Source organism: Aegilops tauschii, chromosome 5 (genome assembly GCF_002575655.3).
Source record: "Aegilops tauschii subsp. strangulata cultivar AL8/78 chromosome 5, Aet v6.0, whole genome shotgun sequence".
Lineage (NCBI taxonomy): Eukaryota > Viridiplantae > Streptophyta > Magnoliopsida > Poales > Poaceae > Aegilops > Aegilops tauschii.
This window is the reverse complement of record NC_053039.3, coordinates 299,267,969-299,290,645: the sequence shown is the minus strand read 5'-3', so window position 1 is coordinate 299,290,645 and position 22,677 is coordinate 299,267,969. Positions and strand designations below refer to the sequence as shown.

The following is a 22,677-nucleotide window of genomic DNA, read 5'->3' as shown; positions in this document are numbered from 1 at the left end:
ATACCTCAGCTCACCTGTGTGCGAAACATGCAAGCACTCTAGCCTGACTGATTGTTGGATGAACTCTTCCCGTGGCTTCCTCGTGACTAGCCTCATGGCTGATCGCGCTGGTGCTGTTAATGCTTGAATAAAGCTCGATGTTTCCCGAAAAAAAATAGTAATACTTTTGCGGGCCCATATGTCACTGGCACATCACTTGCTTTATCCGCCTGCGAAGTTCCTCTCCGCAGGAGCCCCACACGCTCTGGCAGTCACACACTCCGAAACACTCCGAAACCCCATGGCGTGCCACCTCGTCGCCGCCTGCGTCCCGCGTCTGGCCGTCGTGTCATCCTCCGCCTCCGGGGACTCCGTCCGCCGTATCCGGCGGCGCGCGCCGGGGTCGCGTCCCCAGAAGCCTCCCACGGCGGCTCCGCCCCAGCCGTCCGTCGCGGAGGTGCGGCGCGCCATCGGGGCCGCCGACGACCCGTCCGCCTCCGGGAGGGATAAGCAGTCCGGTTTCATGGAGCTCCTCGCCTCTACGCCGATCGGGCAGCCGGAGAGCGACGCTGAGCGCCGAATCCGCGAGGCCGCCGAGTGGGTGGTCGACAACACCGAGGCGCGCGCACAGGAAGGTGATGCGCCACGCTGATTCCCCTTCGGTTCATCATCCTAATCAACAATTACATTCAGTAGCTATCATGCGCTACGTTTACATTGCAATTTGCAACCACGATTTTTACCATTTTTGTTTTGAAAAGGTGAAGTTTACTTTCTGATTCTGAATGACGGACTGCCGAAGGATTTCTGCATTACTAGGAAGAACCTGATAGATTATGTACTGAATGATAAAGCGTGTAATCATTTTGAACAAGATTTGCGTCATCCCTCATAAGCAATCCTACCTATTTGCATCGTTCTGAACTTCTAATTTATGATGTCAAATTTGGGCTAAGTTCTCCACCGCTCTTCTCCTCAGGGCAAAAGTCTATCTTGGTGCTATGCATGAAGATCTTTCCTCTGTGGCTGTTCCTCATGCTTACTGCCCTTGGAGTTATAAAATTACCATTTGATATTCCCGGTCTGGATATGGATAATCTCCTAATGTAAAGTCTTAGATTGTTTCTTCTCCCAGCTATATGAGCAGCGGATACTTGAAAAGAAAAAAGTGATAGATATTGTTCACACTATTGAAGTTGCTTGTTTCGTAAGGTATGAATAAACTGTATGACTTATTCTCTTCTTCACCTTATTACAATTGGAAAATTGGAGTAACATGTGGACACAGTGTATTTCTTTTCACTTGAAATGAGTAAAATTGATTTTCATAGTTGTGCTATTTATGAGATTAGCAGAACAATAGACTAAGTTTGTCTACGTTACATCCTGTGTGCTAGAACTGGGAAGTAGGTACATAAGGCACAGATGTGATCTCTGCACTTACTTATTTGGCTGACAGATGTTTACGCATTTTACATCTTGTGGATAGATGTGTACACATTCCAGATTTTGTGAACAACTTACATAGTTGATTGACTACTTTTGGAATCATTTTCCATGAATATTGTAGCTCTTTCAATTCAGGATAAACTTTTGGGTTGCCCGAAGTCGCTCTCAAGGTTTCAGTGCTGTGATTTCTGCATAATATAAGCACATTAGCATTGAGTGATGGTAATTGCCAAGTGCTTTTTCCTAATAACCTATATGATGCATTCGTAATTGTGAGTGAACTTCGGCTTTGTTGCTGCTCTAATAAATACATCATCACTAGGCAAAACCATAACACCTGCCACGTTGTTCTATCTCTTAGTCTCTGCACTGACGTAAATAATGTCTGTTGTATGCCTTTAGATCTTCCATACAAAAGCACCAGCTGAGTAAGAAAAACAAGTAAAAAGAATGAACTGTTGAAGGGGGAGTCAACTCATAAAATATCCCCAAGAGCAGTGCACATAAGTAAATCCTACGTGGTTCCGTTCCCTGCCAAGGGGAGCTATATTCTGTTGTTCAAATGGCTCATGATCAAGGAACTCTACTGGGTAAGGTCGACAAACCAGAGAGCATTAATGAACGCGCTACAACGGTAGCATTGTCATCCACATAGCTTTTGATGGTTAGGCAGCTAGTCCTACCATGTATCTCTGATAGGCTAGGAAGCTACTTCTATCAGTATGTTCAAAATTGAACAACGCTGGATATTCCATAAGAATTTTTGTTGCTTTACTCTTGTATGTTGCTGATCTGTACATGCTGTTCATTAATGAAGATAGAGAGATCATTTTTCACATACTTCACATCAGGTGGCAATTTCTTACTTTGTATGATATGTTTGATATAGCTTCCGTTGTAAGATTTCATTTTTTGTTGTTGTTTTCTGTTCCTGGAACAAGGTTTAGCAACAACGGAACTTTAAATTATGACTGGTCGTATCTTCTAACTAAAAATGACAATATTGAAACTTTAAACTGTGACTGGTTGGGTATCTTCTAACTGAAAACAACCGGAAGACCTGATACAGTAATTTATTTGCTATTTCTGAGCTGTGAAATGGATGCCGCAGGGAGATGAAAAAAAGGGACTATAATGAAGCAAACCTTGCAGTTTGCTCTGACTGCACATGTAGGGATCCTTTCTTTTATAACATACATGATACAGTTATCCTTTAATTAGATGAAAAACCTAGACCTCCCTTACCACTGATGTATGTACAACATAAAAAATCCAATACAAAGTGTTAAGTTAAATAGACAGAAAGAAAGTGATATTGCAATGTTTCATCAGTGGTAGAGTGGAGAAGAGGTTGACTTCACAATTTGCAAGTGCGCATCTGCACCTTGATGCCCCAGTTAGCTCTTAGTCTCTTTTTCTTAACACCTCCTGGACAAGATGGCTCTCCTGCAGGTTTATATCAGCCTAAAAAACTCTAAATTTTGGCTGAAATGGTGCAAGACTGAAAACAAATGCTGGCTGGCGAACACTTATTTAGTCATGCCAACAAAGGAGCCTGTCCAGACAACCAGATGATACATCCGAGCTTGACACTCTTCCGCTGCTCTAACGAACCTTCCCTTTATTATCTTTCCAGACAACAGCAGATGATGACTTAGAGTCAGTCATGCCAACAGAGGAGCCTCTCTGCTCCCATGTCTACAAGGCTAAGTACAAATTATTTTGGTTGTTAGAGTTTAAAGCAGATCATATGCTATAAAGGTTTGCTGATTGAGTCTGTGGAATTGGTTAGCATGTGAAGATCTGGAGTGCCTTTATAGAGACAGAAGAATGAGTTCACTCACATGCAAGTACGCAGCCAAGTTGAATAAGTTGAGTATATAATTTAGGAGACAGGCTTGTATTCTTTATATATATTCTTCTCTCTCCTGGAGTGCAATCATTTTGAGAGATGGAAATTGGCAATGGATTCCGAAACTTATAACATGGCTGAAGCAGCCATGAGTTGAGCAATGCACCAGACCATGTGAGCATCCATGATCTCACCAGCTTTTTGTTCAGGCATTTTGGATTGGGGCTAGAGCTAGACTTGTTTAAGCTCCTACTTTTCATAAAAAGCCTTATAATATCATGCAAGTTGCACTGTGCAGAATTATTTGGTAATTCAATTAGAGTTGCCACACAACACAAGAATTCATTTATATCAGACAAGGATGTTCTTGGATAGATAAATATAAGTGTTCGTACGTTGAGTACTTTTAAGATCTCTTGCCTTCAATCTGTCTGACGGGTTGGTAGGATCTTATGCATCTTTGGTTAGTTTTGAGCAACTTTAATTATTTTGTTCTTCTGTTGGTTATTTTGTAGAAGAGCAAATGAGTTAAAAGCCAGTTCTCTTTAAATATTGAAGAATCTGATCTTGTTTCCTTAGAACTTGCAGAGGAGGCATATTGTTCCCGACTTATCTATCCTCCGAGCAATTTTGTTAAGCTGCACACTTGAGAATATGCCAATTTATCCAGAATTGCTGACTGTGATATGTTCTCTTCATTTATGCATGCACGGGTCTTGTTCCACTTCAATTGGTTAGTGTTCTAGTGGTGCAACTTTCCTACTAATCCTTGTAGCCACAACTTTGCTGAGCTTTGATATTAAAGAGTTTCAATAGCTAACTTCAGTTGTCTTGCTGGTTCTCGTTCTTTTTTGACTCTCATGCAGGCAACCCATGCAACTATGTACAGTTGTTGCCTAACCGATTGACAAACCGGTTCACCGAAACAATAGTAGGGCAAGAATGGAGAGCTATATGAAGAAGGGTTGATGAACTCTTTGATCTTTTCACGGCTGTAGTAATGGGACCTGTCTGGTCTTGTCTAGCACTATTTCTTTACCGCAACAACTTATAATTTCCCGACCATACACATGGTTGTCTATTAACTTCAGAGACCATCATTTGAAATCTTCCTCTCTTTCACTAAATAAAATAAAATGACATAAATTTGAAGCCTTCCTCTGATGGGCCTTATATTCTCATCCATAGCTTGGGCACTGGATTCTTAATGGTGGATGCTGAGGAGAGAAATGTTGACATCATCTGCTAATGGCTATACTGAAGGCACAACTACACACCAAAAGTGAATTCTTCATATTGTGTGAGTTCACGTTGTCCGTTCGTGACTAGTTACAGTTGCCGGGATTTGTTTGTACACTTCCTCATGCTTTATCCGCCTCGAATAGGAGAAATATTGGTACAATGGAGGTTTATGAAGAGATGGTTCGATACCTGCATACCTCCATTGATATATGTGTTACTCGGTAAAAAATGTATTTTATCTGCATCCTTGTGTTGTTCTTTTGAATGCCCATATTTTTTTTTGAAAGGAACAAATTACCTTACCCAAAAACATATGCTGTATCATTTGAAAAGTATTTCTGTGTACCTCAAATTGTGAAAAAGGCACTGTCCGGTTTGTTGCAAAAGAATAGTTATTCGAAATTTAGGATAAATGGATAATAATCTATATCTGATCACATCCAGAAAATTAGCTATAGTGGTAATAATTTTATTTTCATTATCAAGTATCCAGTTTATTTAGGTGCACATTATCTAATATTCTAATGCATGTGTTGATTCTACTCTTATATGGAAATGGAGGGCTAAGCTGGGCAAAAGACAGATTGACGAGTGCGTGTTCATTTTTGGCTCAGTTTTATCTGTTTATTCCCTCTTCGATACCTTTTACTGAAAGTGATGATCTTTATATAATGTTTCTTGTTGCTCACATGTTCATTTTGTTTTGCTCCCTAAGGTGTTTTTTAGGACTGCAAGTCTTTAAGTTCATCATTGTTAGTGAAAAAACAACAAAATGATTACTGCCTCAGTTGCCAGCCTAGCTCATTACTTATTACTGCTAATATTGTTATTAGCTAAGTGGTTGTTCCCTAATAAGGCCTATGTTCATTGCATTTGCAGATTTTGTTGTGATATGTTCATGGTTCCCAACATAAGCATTGAGCTGTTGAGATATATGCTTTGAGTGTGGAATTTGTTTTTGTTGAGTTCATGAATTCTACATTTTATGCTAGGATTGGCTTTGTTGAAGTGTTGAAGCACTAAAAGTACTTGTTCCAAGGCAAGTAGTACTTTACTTTTCCCTAACTAGTTGCAGTTGACTTAGTTTAAGATTATTCTGCAGATTGTAAGCCTAAAAAATATTAAAATATAAAGTTATGCAGCAAATAATGGAGGCACATAATTTGTTCATTCTCCACTAAGCACTTTAAATCTCTTATTATATTGAGAAAATTGCAGACTACAAAAAGGCACCTTTTAAATTATTAAAAAGGAAGGCCAAGATCATACTGAGATCATCCTTCAGTTAGGAAGTTTCTTTGTGATGCCCTCATCTTCGATCCTCAGTTTTGTTCTAATATTACGGCCTCAGTAGCATAACACAGGTTCAATGCATATGGAGATTTTCTTCTGATTTGATTCCATCGTACATGATTAATGTTCAGCCCCGTAATAACTACTGCTTTCCCTTGCAACCTTTTTGTACTTAACGATGTCTTGTAGTGATTGCATGGATGATGTTTGCCTAGCTACAGGTGTCGAGTGAAGACGTATGTGGGATAGATAAGTGCATAGTCTAGGTGCATAACCACACAGATGCATATATAACTCTAGCCATATCCTGTGCACACTAATCTGTTGCTAATGTCACAAGATTTGCACACTAGCCATATCCCCTGTGTCTCTTCCTCTCTTACACCGGGGACATGTAAACGATATTTGCGGTAGTTAACGAAAACAATTACCTTGATCTAGGGAACTTATTGTCAATCTAGCTGCTGTTTGGGGGATAAGAAACAAAGATAATTTATGGTCTTGTATCAAGGACCCTGTCATCTGACTAGAAGGTGATACGGAAACTTCTAATTCTGGGAACGGGAAACTGTAACAAAGGTTACTATCTAGTTTTCATGGCACTACAAAAGAAAAATACTTTTATGTTGCATTCAAACTTATTCAGTTCTTAAGATGCATCAACAAAACAACCTGTTGTTTGAGTAAAATGATCTGAAGTACATGGAGCACTCATATACTTGACTCCCCACTCAAACAATTTTCTGAGTCCAAGAATTATGATGTGTTCGTATCCTACTGCTGTCCTATGCTGCTGACTTGATCACTGTCACCAGGATGTGTATCAAACATAGCTGTAATGACTAATGGAAGTACCACATTGGACATAGCTCCATCCCGCTGCATGGAAAGTGAAATCAGACAAGTCTCCTAGAAGTCCAAACTTTAAGCCTATTGTAGAGCATTTCATAAATGTACTACTACCAGGCGTTAACATCTGTCAAAAATAATTTGAATTAGTCGGAACTGAGAACTCCATGCCAGTGCACGTAAAGTGGAATCAGACAAGTCTCCTAGAAGTCCAAACTTTAAGCCTATTGTAGAGCATTTCATAAATGCAGTACTACCAGGCGTTAACATCTGTCAAGAATAATTTGAATTAGTCACAGCTCCATGCCATTGCACGGAAAGTGGAACCAGACAAGTTTCATAGAAGTCTGAGTTTTACCCCTAGCTTCGTCGTTTGTGTAGAGCATTTCCTAATTGCCGAGTTACCAGGTTTTAACACCTGTTACTGGTAAGCTTAATCACTTCTACTCTATGCATCAAGGTGACCTTCCTGGAAGTTTCCCTCCAAGCATTGGTAGGATATCTTTTGGAGTCCCTTTCTTGGAGTCACTAAACAACCTTTCATCTGCCTTTGTTGCATGGATGGATGGATGCCCACTTGATCTTGTCTGGTTTTACCACTGTAATTCTCTGGGGTGGTCATGGCCATTGCATACTTTAAGCCTTTTGCTAGCTCCTAAGCTCCAAGCAAGTAGAATAATGAGTAGGATAAGTTTAGGGTCAGAAGTGTGCCTCCTAGTGCGTAAACAAACTGCCTGCATGTGGGGGGTATGATGTCCTTTTGATATGGCATATCATCCCTTGTGTGCCTCTATATAAAGGCCCCCCAACTCAACACCCCTCTCATCTCATACCACACTAGCCACCAGTCCACAAGCTGTCTGTCTAGCTGCACTCCTCCTCTCTTTGCCTTGCACCAAGCTTCCCGAGCATACCATGAAGATTGGCGGCCAGGGGAAGCTCAACAGGGCTTTCAGGGAGAAGAGGGCTAGGTTCTACATCTTCCGCCGCTGCGTCGTCATGTTGCTCCGATGGAGCGACTGATGGGTCTCTCCATGACAGATCTTGTTTTTTCCTTCCATTCTAGGATTTTTTTTTGGCACTGCCATTTTTCAGGGTTAGAGTAGTTTAGCTGTAGTCGCTCTGTATAGGCTAGACTTCATCATTTGAGGTCCTTTTTTCTCGGCAAAGGGAGAGAGATCCAGCTCCGTAGTCTGAGGCTGCCATCTTCTTGTACGACTGGAGAAATTAAAGATTGATGTGAAGATCATTTCTTACCTGTTCTTCAACTTGATGTTATACTGTTGATGATAATTATTAATTGGCAAGTTGATGACAATCTGAGATTGGAACAATTGTACTTCCGCGAGCGAGCTATACCTTTTTTTAACAGTTTGAAGTGATCCGTATCTGATGCTTTGTGCTTTTGATGGAAAGTTGGAATCAGCCTGTGTGGCCACACTTTTTTGAGGGCGTATCTCCATGCAATTGCACCTTTTTCCTGGTCCTTTGAGAGGTGACTGACCTGTTGTTGTTCTCTTGATATGCTGGTGTCTATGCCATTGTTGTTCTCTTGATATGGTGCTGCCCTTTCAGGAACTCAACTGTTTCATGTGAGACCATTGCAACTCAAACAGGCCCTAAGCTTGGTGCATATCTCACGAATAATGGAATTGCCATAGAGGAGAACTGAGATATTGTGCATACAGTCCTTCTGAGAAAGACAACTAGTAGCTGGTACACCACTCCGGCAAAGGTCAGGAATCCACTACGGAAGCTCAATCAGAGCTTGCCTTAGTACCTGAAATGAAATCTTGACTGTTGTACTGGACCATGACATGAATTAATGCCAATGGTGAAACCTTGACTGAACCATGATGCATTACACTGCAATAACCGTGTTATGCATTGCTCAGTGCTTCAGGCGCTAGCGCTTTCTTTCTCAACAATTATTATGATCAATCATATTCATATGTTTTCTGGACCGCAAAATGCTGATGATATTGGCACCCAATACTGGCCTGTGCTCACTTTTGGCCTTGAAAGAAATGAGGCTGTCTGGTCCCTGCCCTGGCCACAACTCACGGGATGTACGTAGTGCTGCATGTGCCTGCCGGCCTTGGTACGTGCGTGGGGCGCACATGCGCGCGTGCACGCGCGCACGACTGCTCGTGCGTTTGTCTCTTTGCCCAGCTGTTTGCTTCTGCCTGGCCAGGCCCTGCACTGCTGTGGTTCTGCATCCTGTGTGCTGCTTTGTTTTTCTTCTTCCATCTCCATTCCTTGAGACATGCAGCAGGAGCTCCTCCCACAAGACATGGCCCCCGTGTTTCCGGTGAGTTTCTTGTTTTCTCTACACTACACATCTTTGACTGCAGCTGCTGCTTAACTAGCGACTTTGTCCTTTCTGCGGATGATTGATTCATAATACTCCTATGATATTATACCGTCTGATGGGTGCTTAGGCTCTAAACTAGCTGATCTATGCCGCCTACGTGTGCAAAAGTTAATTCAGCTAGCTATGATGCGTACGATGCAGTACACTACAGTACAGTACAAAAGGACAATCAAGGACTGCTCATAGGCTCCATTATTTGCTGCTTAAGACACTATGAAGCTATTTCCTTATGCACTTCAACTCATCATTGACCTGGACAAAATTTCTCGCAACCAATAAGCAGTATATATATATATGGTTATTACATTTAGTGCATTTGTGGACTTCCTGTTCACTCCCTACGCTGTACGTGCACCCTAGTGCTTTATTCTTGGTGTATCAAAGTTGTGAGGCTTTTTTTTTATCATTGTTCTTTCTTAAAAATCGAGGTGAAGTTTTATCCCCACCCCACACACAGACACATGGTTATTTCTATGAAATATTGCGAGCTCCAGAATATAGTGAGACATGCATACCAGGATTAAAAGTTTATCGACAGCTCAAGCTGTATGACCTCCACAACCAAAGAAGATGGAATATATATTCATTTCATAGTAGAAGGACAAGAGTCCATGTTCGACTTTGATTCTTTCACTGAATCATCTCTATCAGACCATGCATGGGTACAGTACACAACATGTCCAAAAAGATACAGCAGCCGCATATATCCCACTGCCTAAGGGATGGCAGATGGGAAAACAGGTGGAGAAAAAATGGAAAAATAAATACTAATAACTCATGGTAAAGAAACAACTGATAGAATGTCTAGTCTACCAAGCTTTCTTGAGAGCAATATGCCATGAGCATGGGAGTTCCTTCCTAGCTTCTACTTCTACTCCTAACTAACTGATGATACTTCCCTATCTAAGTGTGACTTCTCCATGGATGGACCCTTGACTTCATGGGTTCCATGGAGGAACGAAAATGCAGCTTGGAGCTCAGTCATGCCAGCAAAGGAGCATGACGATGCACCTATGGATGATGTAGAGCCTGGCTCTATGCTCTTTCAGAGCTCTGCTCACCCTCCCCCCTTGCTTGCCTTGGCTCCTCACACTCCCCATTTAGCTTGATGAACTGAAGAGATGCGATGAAAGTAGGAGAGTTTGCTCTCTGTGTAGATCTGATCCCTGGTTGGAGCTTGCTGTGGTGTGGAGCTGGGAAGCCCGGGGGCTGGGGTTTTATAGAGGAGGCGAGCATGCAGTGCCCTTCCTCCCATGCAACTGTGCTAATTCTTCATTTCCTCTTTTTATTTAATCTCAGGGGACAAATCTCTGCATCTGAATGTGGGTTATTGTTCCTGTCGCCGACAAAAAGCTTGATCTTATTGATGGATACAATCATTTCGGATAACGGACAGCTCATCCTGCCGCATACGTGTTGAAATATGCAGATTCAGTAGCGGTTCGGCATGGCTCTGATGAAGGTTCTTGGTATCTGGCACTACTGCTTGCGGCTGGTATCATAATTTATTCCCTTCTCTCTTTCTTTGCTTATCTATCTTGGTACTTGGATATCTTACACCACTGTAATTTGTCTGTTTGATCTTCCTTGGGAGAACACTAGCGATCTTCTTGCATTGCCAAGATCTTCTTGAACTTGATTAGTTAACAGTATTATGTGGTAGCAGTACTGTAGTATATCCTCCTGTCGGTAGATTGTGCCGGTAAAGAGTTGGAAAGAGTTTATGGAGATCTAATATTCAAGTATCTTGGAGATTTCCTCGTGTCGCCTCGATTCGTTCGGAAGCTGCTAGGAAGCAGGATGGAATGAGTACTCGGATTATCCATGCAGCCGGCATATCTTTTGACTGAAAAGCACTTTTGAGTGTACTTATTCCGTATGATTAGAAAAAAACAGCCCTCTGTGTGTATGCGTGCTTTGGTTGAGGTGCTTGTCTTATGGACGTTGTAGCCGTTTGATGCTGCGCCCTTTACTGCATTTCCATCTATCTTGCCTAGTTTCCAGTCAAAACACAGGGCACTTTCTTGTGCAGGGGTTGTCTGCTGCCCCTGTGTGCCACTTTCTAGGGTCCTCCCCATGTTGATTTCTGAGCCTCTCTGTTAATATGCTATGGTGACACAGTAGTATTTTCTGCATCATCTATTACGTGTTATGACTTAACGTTTGGTAAAACGAAAGTTCTATATGTGCACGGTAACATATATATGCTTGGACTAACTTGTTCGGGTTTATGATTGATCATTTTGGCACATGCAACATTTGTTGACATAGTGTTGAATCTTCTGCATGAGTGTCAGTCAAGCATGTGACAAATGATGTCTCAATGCTGGTCATGAAGCACACAAACACTGTCTCATGTTAGCCAGCATTTCTTTGGTCATGGTCAGTGAGTTGAATCTTGATATATATCATGAGCATCTTTATTTCTTCTGCTCACACATTTGTCTGAGCATTTGGTAATGAGACTAATATAATAATCACTATAGAACATGATGACTAACTTGTTTCTCTAACAATATACAGAATCTGCATCTCAAGGAAAGAAAAAGCGAGCACATCTGTATTTGCAGGTATGAGCAAATATGATTCCATCAGTTTATCTTTAGCATGTTTTTCTTGAGAAAACGCAAAAGCCTTGCGTTTCAATACATTGGTAGAAAGAAGAGTTTGTACAAGCCCTAAGAAGGGCATCACCCTGTGACTACAACATGACACCTCTAGTCGCTAGACACTGCCACCGCCGGGAGCAAAGCCGCCAGACCTCTTGCACCTGCCATTTCCCATTGCCCGGCTTCCCTCTTGAACGTGTCGAGGAGACGGGCTAAGCTGAGCTGAGTTGTCGAAGATGGTCGCGTTACGACACTTCCAGATGCACCAGGCCACCAATGTTATAGCCAAGGAGGTGCCTTTGTGGACTGGGGTGGGGACGGAGCTGCAACTTTGTTGCCACTAGTCCACGAAGTCCTCGAGGGGAGCCAAGACTTCCAGTTGAGCTTCAAAAGGTCGAACCTGTGAGTGTTGGCCAAAACTGTGAGTGTTGACGACGGACACGTAAACGCACCCCGGGGATCGTCAATCGTGGAAATTGCTCTAGGACCCCAAAACGTTGAGTAATAGTGCATGAAACGGACCAGAATCGGCCAAAATTGTGAGTGTTGATGACCGACACATAAATGCACCCCGGTGTTCGTCAATCGTGGAAATCACTCCGGGACCTCAAAACTGAGTAATAGTCCAAGAAACGGGTCAGAATCGCCAAAACTGCGATTGTTGATGACCGACACGTAAGCGCACCTTGGGGTTCAACAACCATGAAAATCGCTTTGGGACCCCAAAACGGTGAGTAATAGTCCACGAAACGGGTCAGAATCGGCCAAAATTGTGAGTGTTGACGACGAACGCGTAAATGCACCCCGGGGATCGTTAATCATGGAAATCGCTCTGGGACCCTAAAACGGTGAGTAATAGACCATGAAAGAGCCCAGACGGACATAACTAGGATTGTTGATGAACGACACGAAAACGCACCCCGGGATTCGTCAATCGTGGAAATCGCCCGAGGACTCCAGGATCGGCCAAAATTGAGAGTGTTGACGACGGACACGTAAACGCACCCCGGGGATAGTCAATCGTGGAAATCGCTCTGGGACCCCCAAAATGGTGAGTAATAGTCCATGAAAGAGCCTAGAATCGGAAAAACTAGGATTATTGATGAACGACACATAAACGCACCTCGGGGTTTGTCAATCGTGGAAATCGCTCCGGGACCCAAGACAGTAAGCAATAGTCCATGAAACGGACCAGAATCGGCCAAAACTGCGAGTGTTGATAACCAACACGTAAACGCACCCCAGGGTTCGTCAATCGTGGAAATCACTCCGGGACCCCAAAACTGAGTAATAATCTAAGAAACGGGCCAGAATCGGCCCAAACTGCGATTGTTGATGACCGACACGTAAGCGCACCTTAGGGTTCGACAACCATGGAAATCGCTTTGGGACCCCAAGATGGTGAGTAATAGTCCACGAAACGGGCCAGAATCGGTCAAAATTGCGAGTGTTGACGACGGACACGTAAACGCACCCTGGGGTACGTCAATCGTGGAAATCGCTCCGGGACCCCAAAACAATAAGTAATAGTCCATGAAACGGGGCAGAATCGGCCAAACCTGCGATTGGAGATTTATTTTATTATTTTACATAAAAAGATGATGATCAAGCCCAATATTTCTTTAATTGGTATACGTAGATGTACAAGTATACACTGTAACCAAAACCAAAAGAAAGAAAAGAAAGATGTAATCAAAGAGAAGATTGAAGGAAGATTTTATATGGTCTCCTCCTACTTATTTCCCAGCAATATTTAATTACAATGAACAAATAATAATGTACAATAATAAAATGTAAACAAATAAGCATACAACTTGTGTCATGCAATAATGAATCTTATTACAAATATTACACTGACATATTTAAGTATATTTATTTACACTGAACAAACACCATAATTTTGTAAACAAATAATACTTCATAGAACTTGCCAAATTGCATGCAGTACATATGGCAGGGGGCCTTTTATTTTTGCACTAGTAGTCTGCATCCCACACAGAGAAAGCACTAGAGGACTTCATCCAGTTGGCAGTAATTTCAGGGTAGTGCCGGTTGATCACATCTCGTAGTCCTTCAGTTGTTTTGACCCATTGCATCCCCTTCTTGGTGTATGTTTTCTCATTGAAATTGCTTGTAATAAATCGATCCGCTTCGAGCCTCCTGTTTATAGAGATGTGTTAAATTAATATTCATATCTTCACTGAGTAGTTATCATCTCAAATTAGTACTTCCACATTTGACTACTTCTTTTTTCTGGTAACATTCTGGATGAACTTTGGTTTGGGTAAATTTTGAATCTGTGAAAATTATCTTAAGCCACATTCTCAGTTGTTTCCTAATACATTTAACAAGGGCTTAAATCAAATTTGGTACTTTGTCTAGCATTCAATATCAGTTAAAACTAAATATCACCTTGATGCCATTAAAATGAAAATGTTGAATGCTGTTTCGCTTATGGCAAATCCCTTGATTTTTTTCTCTGCCATAAGACCAACAAGAAGATCCAATTTCTCTACATCATCTCCATATATTGCTCTTATGGCTTCAATTGCATCCTTGTCACTTGTCAGATCCTCCCAACTTTTTATTGGAATCAGAAGTAGTCTCCTCCTGAACTCATTGTACCTCGGTACACTTCTCTCCCTGTCTCGGTATACTTCATTTTGGAGGAAAATAAAATGACATTAATCTCAGTGTAATCATTATCAAAGGCATTAGACACAGTAATCCTCTTTATTTAACTTCAAGAGTACAGTTTTTGCTTAACATTGTTGTTTATACTAGTATGCAGCAATGTCCTTGTTTTTTAAATAAATGGTAGTTGTGATTGATTAGAGAGTGGTGCTAAGGTTACAAGATACAAGCATGATATATGTCTTGGTAAGAGAATCTTGTATTTTCAATCTGGTTAGTACAATAATAGTTTGGGAATTCTTGAAAATTGAAAAGTATGTTGTGATAATTTCAACATAGTAGTTTAAGGTTACAAAATACTTGTTCTAGTACTTAATTTGTTGCCAGTACGAGTTATTTTAAATATTTTTATGCATTGGATTATTCTTGGTGGACCCTTGTACCAATTTGACATGGTGCAAAATCATGATCCTCTACTGATAGTGGTATAAATTGGGTCCAAATTTCATACCTTCTAGGGCAGCAAGGTCGATTCTGTCAGATCGATTGGTACCATCCAAATTTTGTGGTATAAGGTCCCTGAAGAAACTTGGGTAGTTCCATAGTTCAAGTGCACCACAAGCTTGATATCCCATTGATAATGTTTGTTTTTCAAACCCTATTTTTGATAGCTGATCTTCCCCCTTGAGACCAACCAACTCTCCAATATCGATGCTACATTTTGACACAAGAAAGAAATGGTGTCAGTGTTTATGTCAGTTATACTAAAAATGTGCTAACCTAGCAGAAAACTTATTGTGACCAAGATTATACATTCTACTTTTTATTGTATAGTTAAGAAGATAAAAAACATAATAAAATCTAGCTGTTTGTGTCAGAGTTCAGTGTCTAATGTCAGGTTCAGTAATCCATGATGTAAGAGTCGATATCTAATAGAAGAATGTCTTAACTTTTTTTTCCTCATTTCTTTATAATCTGTATCACTCTTTTTCTGTCTGATCTAATGAAAGTTGTTAGTTTGCATTCCCTCTTCTACATAAAAAATGAGAGGAATGGATGCCAAACATAAATTGTGTACTCACTCTTCCAGGTATGGTGGGGAATTATTTGCAGCGGGTTGCCCGGTCGGATCCCTGAGCTTGAGAGTGCTTGGTATTAAGGAATGCATTCTGTAAACACTAGTAAACTCTTCAGTCAAAGAATAAGGTACGCCATGGTTGATCGGCTTCTTCAATCCCACAAGCCCACCTAATGCCGTTCCTCCTATGTGACCAAATGTATCTTTTATTTTCTTACCCAATAATCCATACCTTCACAAAAGAATCAGAATATCAGGTAAATTTTACACATTCTCACTAATTTAATTAATTTGAATTTGCAGATGTAAATAAAATTTCCACTTGGAAAAGTAATACCATCATCAACGGTTAATTTTTTTCTTTCGGCAAATATGATAAAATGAGATAAATATATCCTCACCAATTTGCGCGCATTGCAGCTCTCATGGTTTTAGTCTTGAGAAGCTCGACAGTCCAATCAATAGTGTGAATCTTTGCAATGACAGCAGAAGTGACCAATTTGGCATACCGATATAATTCTTCATCTGATAGTTTGGGATGTTCTTCCTGAGATTAAAACAAAATTTGTAATGTTTTCTTCATATTTTCAGTATAAAGAAAACAAATTAATGTCTTGGTAAATAACAGCTTTATCGGTAAGGTGGCAAGAAGTCAAGAACAGCAAATTCTTCCTAAAAACTAAACAAATAGATAATAGTGATGCTTCTCTTACCTTTATTGCATCACAAACTGCATTGTGTTCCTTAACAAAAAGAGCTTGTAAGATCGAAACCCCAACCCAACCGTTGCGAACGTCGCCCGATAATGGCACACCATTCTCCTCATGCAATAGAAGACCGTCATCTCCGATCACTAGTTTTCCATCAACATAAGTCCTGATCTTTTTTGCCTCTTTCTCATTATTACCATATACTGCACTCCCATCCCTTGGTACATACAAACATAGAAATTGCAAAAAATTACGACATTTTATGCGCAAATGTGCATTGCTTTATATATATTCATCGATCGTCTCTATTTTTTAAGTTCATTCTTTGTGCTTAAGAGAAATTTTTGACAAAGATCTTAACTTGAGAAAATCTTAAGCATTACTTACCACCAAGCTGTGCGGACATTGTAGTAACCAGTCTTTATTCCATCAGAATTCGTAGGCTGTTCTTTTGTGGCGTAGAACTTGAACGATTTGAGGGGGCACTCATTGGCCACTTCTTTTGGAGCTGTGATTTCAATCTGGAAGAAACCAAGAAAATTGAATTATATATCAACTAACAATTAGAGGTGGCAGAACCTGACCCAACCCGAGAAATCTGCTCGACTCGACTCGAATCCGACCCGACATTTTCCAAAAAGTCAAACTGACCTGACCTGAACCAACCTGACCAGCAGATCCAAAACTGACCCGATCCAAGATCAAATAGCATCCAATCCAACTCAAATCAACATATGATAGAAAAAAGTTGATATTGAAATTGGTCCGACCTGACCTGTCCATCACCCAACCCGACCCGACTCGACCCGAGATATTCTAGAAGGCCAAACTAACCCAACAAGTCCAACCCGAACCCGAACCCGACCCGCCCGCCCAATTTACCACATGTAACTACAATATATATTTCAAATTCTCAATGGAAGATGAATTTCTATTTTTAAGACTTCAACAAATTAAGGCTATCAAATTAAGGAATTTAAATCAAGCATGCACCTGTTTGGTATCCTCCATATGATCCATCCAGTCATGAACCATGAACTGTATCCATGCAGCTGCTAGTATATTGAACTGTTTCTCTGTGTCCTTGTATTCTCTCCTGGCTAACAGCTTTGTCGCCACAACAAATGGATCTGGGCTCATCAACTGCATCGATAAATAACAGTTAATTATTTTATGCATAATCTGATGATTCAAAAGTATACCTCGAATTTCCATCTGTTAACAGTATGATATAATTAAAAGAAAATGGTTCTGTTTTTAAATTAACAAGCACACATTAGCTCTTATTTTTAGTACTGACAAAACTCACGTATTTTTTTTTGAGTTTCAACGTTAATTCATTCATTTACTTGTTTGAAGCTTGCAGAACGAATACAACAAAAAGTTTCATCAAAAAGAGTTTTATTAGTCTTGAAGTCAAAGTGTCAAACTAAATATTAAATAAGAAAAAAAATAAAACACTTTTTTGGTGATCTTTACTCCTTTAATTGGCTTCTTAGACTTTAATTTCAGGTCTATTCTTCATTAACTAAATTCAATATGTATAGTATCTAATTTTCTAGTGAACAAAATAATAGGGATGCAAATTGAAATCAGCAGATAAGAAGAGCACATCTAAAGCATGCATATATATACAACAAGAATTACCAAAATAAAAGGGAAATAAGTGCTTAACTAATTTACATTAAGTTATTAACTTGTATTGTTAGAACTTAATTAGAAATTTGGAATTTTGTAAGAAAATTACTAGATTTTTTGTAAATAGTGTATAATTAAGTACCTCATCCTGTTGATCAACTGGCTTCATGTTTCTCCCAAAAAAGGTGTATTGGCTACCAGCCTCTGCATTATGGTGGTCGTTGTACTTGCCATCTCCGGTGCGGTACGGGAACTCCTTGGGGTCAAACAGAGCACCATGAGAACTCCCAACAGCTAGCAGGTTGTATTTTTCGAGGAGGGTCCGGCGGGTGTTCAGGTAGAGTAAACCGATGGGAACAGGCATCTTGTGCCACAAGTTTCTCTTGTCAAATGCATGAATGAACTACATGAAATTAAGAAAAATTAATACATTGGAAATTTAATTAGGTATGCATATGTAAATTAAATACTTCAACTAATGAGGAATCTCAATTAAATAGTTACTAAGGTGGTACACAAGCATGATAAAGCTTAAGTATACATGCGTGCTTCTAATGGCCATATTTATGAACATGATTTGTTAGCTACCACCATATGCATGGAAAAATAATACATATTGGCATGCATACTCATTTGAATGCCAAATTCCGCCAAATACACAAATAAAACCCAACATGGCCATATTTATGAACATGATTTGTTAGCTACCACCATATGCATGGAAAAATAATACATATTGGCATGCATACTCATTTGAAAATATACTTCATTATAACAGATTTCCCTAATTAAATGGTGCATCAAACTTAATTTGGCGCAATTTTTGAGATATTAAAATGAATATAAATAAATATATATATATTAAAATGAATAGATACTAATTTAAAATGGATCAAGCAATTAAAATGCGGCATCAATAGCTCAAAATATAATTCAACTTTTAGTTGCCTTAGAATTGATACACACACACACGCGCGCGCGTATATATATAAGATCGAATAAAGAAATGTTTACAAATTTTATTTATGATAAATTATTCTAGTATAAAAAATACTTCATAAATGCCAAGATGTAATTAATTATGTGCTCATCTATATATGTATGCATCCTCTCTAATTAACACCCTTATCTTGCTATAAAATAAAACGCTGACCACATCAATAACATGCACACTGATTAATTTTCATACATAACATAATATTTATGATCATACATTAATATATAACCACTACCTGATATTCTGAAGGAATATGCATGTATGTATGTAACAGCTGTATGCAGTATGTACATACATCAAATAAATACTTGATATATAAATTACTCTTAAACATTAATTAATTAAAACGTACTAGAAAGCCAATCTTGTCACCGAAAGACATCTTAGAGAAAACATCACGGAGGTCCGGATGAACACGAGGCTTGAAGAGACCTGAACCCATGGCTACATGCAAACAAGTTAAATGAATGTATGATCTTGAATATGAGGACTTACGAAGAAGTAACAATAATATATTCTTTGAAAGTTACAACAATCAGTAAGGTGTAGTACTATATTTATAATAGAAAAGGCATGCAGATCAACCCGTTCTCAGTATGTTCTGATATTCAGGCCCTGTTTAGTTCGCAAAGTTTTTCCATTGCTACAGTGACTTGGAATGTTTGGACACTAATTAGGAGTATTAAATGTGGATTACTGACAAAACCCATTCCATAACCCCCGGGTGCTTTCTAATGAGCCTAATTAGGCCTTGATTAGACAATGTGGTGCTACAGTAAACAGTCTCTAATGACGAATTAGTTAGGCTTGATAGAAAGGTCTCGCGATTTGCAGTCCATCCGTGTAATTTGTTTTATAATTAGATCATGTTTAGTCCTCCTAAATAGCAACCGAAAAGTGTTACAGTGAACTCTGCAACCAAAGTTTGCAATCTAAACACAGCCTCAAAGACACGTGCATGATTGATTTGCTGCGTACTATATAGGCGTTTAAATAAAAAAAATAAGATATGATGCGTAGGTGTAGCTGCTCAGAACCGATAATTTTACGGGAGCTGATACAGTGATACCGTTGTACTCCCTCCGTCCCTAAATGATCATCGTCGTTGGTTTCCGTGCCACAAGTTTGACCGACATTTGTATCTCCGAATAAATTTATTAAAAAAACTAGATTCAAATATCTATCTAATGATGTTAATTTTGTACTATAAATATTAATATATTTTTATATATATTTAGTCAAAGTTGTTTATCGGGAAGCGAAAACGACAGTTATTTAGGGACGGAGGGAGTAGTTCCCATTGTTGATACGGATGATTTGACCGGGCAAACTCGTTCTACATTCCTGACTTGTACATGTAAATTTGTTTATTATGCAGCGAAAATTGTTTATTATGCATGTAAAATCAATTTGCCGAGCTTAATTAAGAACATTAAACAGCTTGCATAATAAGCATTTTTGCCTGCATAAAAAGACATCTAGTAACATGCATTTTACGACTAATACAGTGCATACTAAATAAATTTGGGTGCATAATAAATATTTTGACCAAGTAAAAAAAGGTCGGTAGGTACAGCTTTCCTGATTATTTTGACCAAGTAAATATTTTGAGCCCAAAACGAGTGGCGAAAGTGAAACCACGTGAGAGCAACGTTGCAACCTGCTGTTTAATTATGTACTCCCTCCATTTCACAATACATGCCTTTCATTTGTCAAAATATAAATGTATTTAGACATGTTTTAGTATATAGATACATCCATTTTTGGATAAATGGAAGGAAGTAGCTCTCTGGGTTTGCTCTTTCTCTTGGTCCCAACGCAAAAAAAATGCTATCCCAAAAGGAATCTAAGACAGAAATGACAACAAAGGGCCACTGTCTCGTTTGGGTCACAGCCACACAGGGGGATAGCTAGCCTAGATAGCCCCATCAGGAGTACAGTCCCGCGTCATCGATGTGGTTGCCATGCATGCCAAGAGGCAATCCACACCGGCCTTTGAGTTTGGGAGCCCAAGGAAGAACTACGGTTAGGTTTGGGGGCTGTTTGGTTCTCGTCTATGTGAGCCCTGCCAATCATTGGCTAGCCAATTTATTGGCGCAGGATTTGGCCGCTCCAGAGTTGTCAACTTTTTGGCATCGAGTTGAACTAGAAAAGCTGGAGTGGGCTGGGCGCACCAAAATATTGGTTCCCATCCAAACGGGAAGCCAGGCTTGGTCAATGACCAATATTTTGGTTTGGCAGCCGAGGGCTGCAATCCAAACAGCCCCTTGGTTTCTGTCACTGCCCTGCCGAAGACATAGGCCGGCCAAATCTTGGCGATCGATTTGGCTGCCCAGGAATCGGCCGGCGCAGACCTCAAAAATGAAGGATGGGCAGGCCGGCCAAAAATTGACGGGCATGCAAACACGAACCTTGTGTTTGGTCAACGGCCAAATTTTGGTTTGTTTTTTCGGCTTCAAAAGAAAAAAGGCCAAATTTTGGTATGGCTGTCGCAGACACTCATCCAAACACGCACTACATAACAGTTCGTCGATAAAAAAGACGAGAAAGTCACTGGAGAATGAAATACTAGCACATAATGGAATCGATTGCAAAAATCACAAGAAGAATTATATTGCTTGGCGTATCTGTCCCACTCTATGGTGGTCCGGCTGCCTGTTGTTGTCCATGCATCTCCTCGTTCGCTCTACGGGCACGTTTGGTTCTATGCCACGAATGGCCAAGCAAGGAAACAAGAATTCAAGGAACGATGTGAACAGCAAGGCTACTACTTACCTCTTCTGGTAGAAGGAAAACCTGGAGATGTGCTGAGCTCTCAGAAATCCCCGCACGGCTCAACCCATGCTGGGTGCACGCCGCTATATATCGATCGATTCAAGGTTGGCTGGACGTATACGACTGCAATATTAATACTATTGATGAAACACAAGAATTGGAGGCGACCAATTCATCGGAGGATGCTAGCTGGCACACGGCTTCAAGGGTCCACAAACAAGCAGGAACAAACCGCAAACCACCCTACACCCACTTGGGGACCCCTATATTGTATGCATCCGCACTTATCTATCTCTTTGATGAGTTGTGAATGAAATCCTTTTAGAGGCTTAGTTGACCTAGGAACAAATGGCACAATAAAAGAATAGATTAGGAAGGAGGCAGCACATGCAACCTCTAGTCTCTGTACATGCATGTATAGGCCCCTTTGGTAGGGCTCCGGCCCCGCTCCACCTGAAGCTCTCTATCAAACAGTTTGCTTAAAAATGACCCCATCCTGAAGCACTAGAGGAGCCGGAGCCGTTTTACATGGAGCCGTTTTATATTAATTTGATGTACTGTAAAAGGTCTCATAAATTAATAGGAGGAAGGAGGCAGGAAGCACACATATAATGCAACACGCACATGTATGACTACCTCCTCGTGACTTCGACATATACCTATAAATTAATAGGAGCATGCAAAACACGCGAAGGCTAATTCATTCAGCACCGATCATTGATTAGACTAGAACATTCAGCAACTGCGCCCTCTCACAACTTTAATAATATAAACAAATATGCATTTCAAAAGAGATAGGGCCAAACAGTTATGTGACTGTACAATCTAAAATTAACGGTAGTGCTGGCTGCAGCAGCAAGCCGGCAGCCAGCACAATATCCATTGTCCAATGGCTGTCTCAACATGCACCGAGTGATGCTGAACCTCACGATGAGGATGACACCATAGATACACAAGATTTATACACATTTGATGAATTTCTAGCTGAGCAAGAATTATTAGAAAAACTACAACATTTTTTGATAAAGGGAATATATTAATATCGTGAAGACACCAATTACACCCAGCCTTTGCACCAACAAAATGTTAAAAAGACATCAAGGATGCACACAACCAAGAAGAAAATAAAAAGAGAGAGAAAAAGAAAAAAAAAGACCCCGTCACGGTAAGGAAAAACTCGCAACAGCAGCACTCTAAC

At 40.2% G+C, this 22,677-nt stretch overlaps 4 protein-coding genes across 4 annotated transcripts; 2 read left to right on the top strand and 2 right to left on the bottom strand.

Moving 5' to 3' along the window:
• The first annotated feature begins 219 nt into the window (after window positions 1-219).
• LOC109758002 (probable NAD(P)H dehydrogenase subunit CRR3, chloroplastic) lies at window positions 220-1,254 on the top strand. The gene is made up of 2 exons (XM_020316849.4): window positions 220-614; window positions 959-1,254. Exons 1-2 carry the CDS (start codon window positions 281-283, stop codon window positions 1,087-1,089), a joined length of 465 nt encoding a protein of 154 aa, XP_020172438.1. The 5' UTR covers window positions 220-280; the 3' UTR covers window positions 1,090-1,254.
• A 3,083-nt stretch (window positions 1,255-4,337) lies between these two features.
• LOC120965008 (small polypeptide ROTUNDIFOLIA LIKE 2-like) lies at window positions 4,338-8,536 on the top strand. Its single transcript, XM_073500257.1, has 2 exons — window positions 4,338-8,159; window positions 8,240-8,536. Exon 1 carries the CDS (start codon window positions 7,580-7,582, stop codon window positions 7,685-7,687), a length of 108 nt encoding a protein of 35 aa, XP_073356358.1. The 5' UTR covers window positions 4,338-7,579; the 3' UTR covers window positions 7,688-8,159; window positions 8,240-8,536.
• A 1,051-nt stretch (window positions 8,537-9,587) lies between these two features.
• On the bottom strand, window positions 9,588-10,318 carry LOC120965007 (small polypeptide DEVIL 4). Its single transcript, XM_040390126.3, has one exon. It carries the CDS (start codon window positions 10,136-10,138, stop codon window positions 10,016-10,018), a length of 123 nt encoding a protein of 40 aa, XP_040246060.1. The 5' UTR covers window positions 10,139-10,318; the 3' UTR covers window positions 9,588-10,015.
• A 3,037-nt stretch (window positions 10,319-13,355) lies between these two features.
• Window positions 13,356-21,853, bottom strand: LOC109758011 (alpha-dioxygenase PIOX). Its single transcript, XM_020316855.4, has 11 exons — window positions 21,480-21,853; window positions 19,057-19,148; window positions 17,850-18,110; window positions 17,063-17,212; window positions 16,457-16,590; window positions 16,073-16,286; window positions 15,761-15,906; window positions 15,364-15,591; window positions 14,793-14,995; window positions 14,060-14,303; window positions 13,356-13,807 (listed from the first exon to the last, which is right to left on the bottom strand). Exons 2-11 carry the CDS (start codon window positions 19,144-19,146, stop codon window positions 13,624-13,626), a joined length of 1,854 nt encoding a protein of 617 aa, XP_020172444.1. The 5' UTR covers window positions 19,147-19,148; window positions 21,480-21,853; the 3' UTR covers window positions 13,356-13,623.
• Between the last annotated feature and the right edge of the window lie 824 nt (window positions 21,854-22,677).

What these genes read in the sequence shown, in the direction of transcription:
- LOC109758002 (XM_020316849.4), top strand. Translation starts at nt 281, where the DNA reads ATGGCGTGCCACCTCGTCGCCGCCTGCGTCCCGCGTCTGGCCGTCGTG. An exon ending in CGAGGCGCGCGCACAGGAAG is followed by an intron (nt 615 to 958) that starts GTGATGCGCCAC and finishes TCTTCTCCTCAG; the next exon opens with GGCAAAAGTCTATCTTGGTG.
- LOC120965008 (XM_073500257.1), top strand. Translation starts at nt 7,580, where the DNA reads ATGAAGATTGGCGGCCAGGGGAAGCTCAACAGGGCTTTCAGGGAGAAG.
- LOC120965007 (XM_040390126.3), bottom strand. Translation starts at nt 10,138, where the DNA reads ATGGGGAGTGTGAGGAGCCAAGGCAAGCAAGGGGGGAGGGTGAGCAGA.
- LOC109758011 (XM_020316855.4), bottom strand. Translation starts at nt 19,146, where the DNA reads ATGGGTTCAGGTCTCTTCAAGCCTCGTGTTCATCCGGACCTCCGTGAT. An exon ending in CAGTTGATCAACAGGATGAG is followed by an intron (nt 17,213 to 17,849) that starts GTACTTAATTAT and finishes TTATCGATGCAG; the next exon opens with TTGATGAGCCCAGATCCATT. An exon ending in ATATGGAGGATACCAAACAG is followed by an intron (nt 16,591 to 17,062) that starts GTGCATGCTTGA and finishes GGTTTCTTCCAG; the next exon opens with ATTGAAATCACAGCTCCAAA.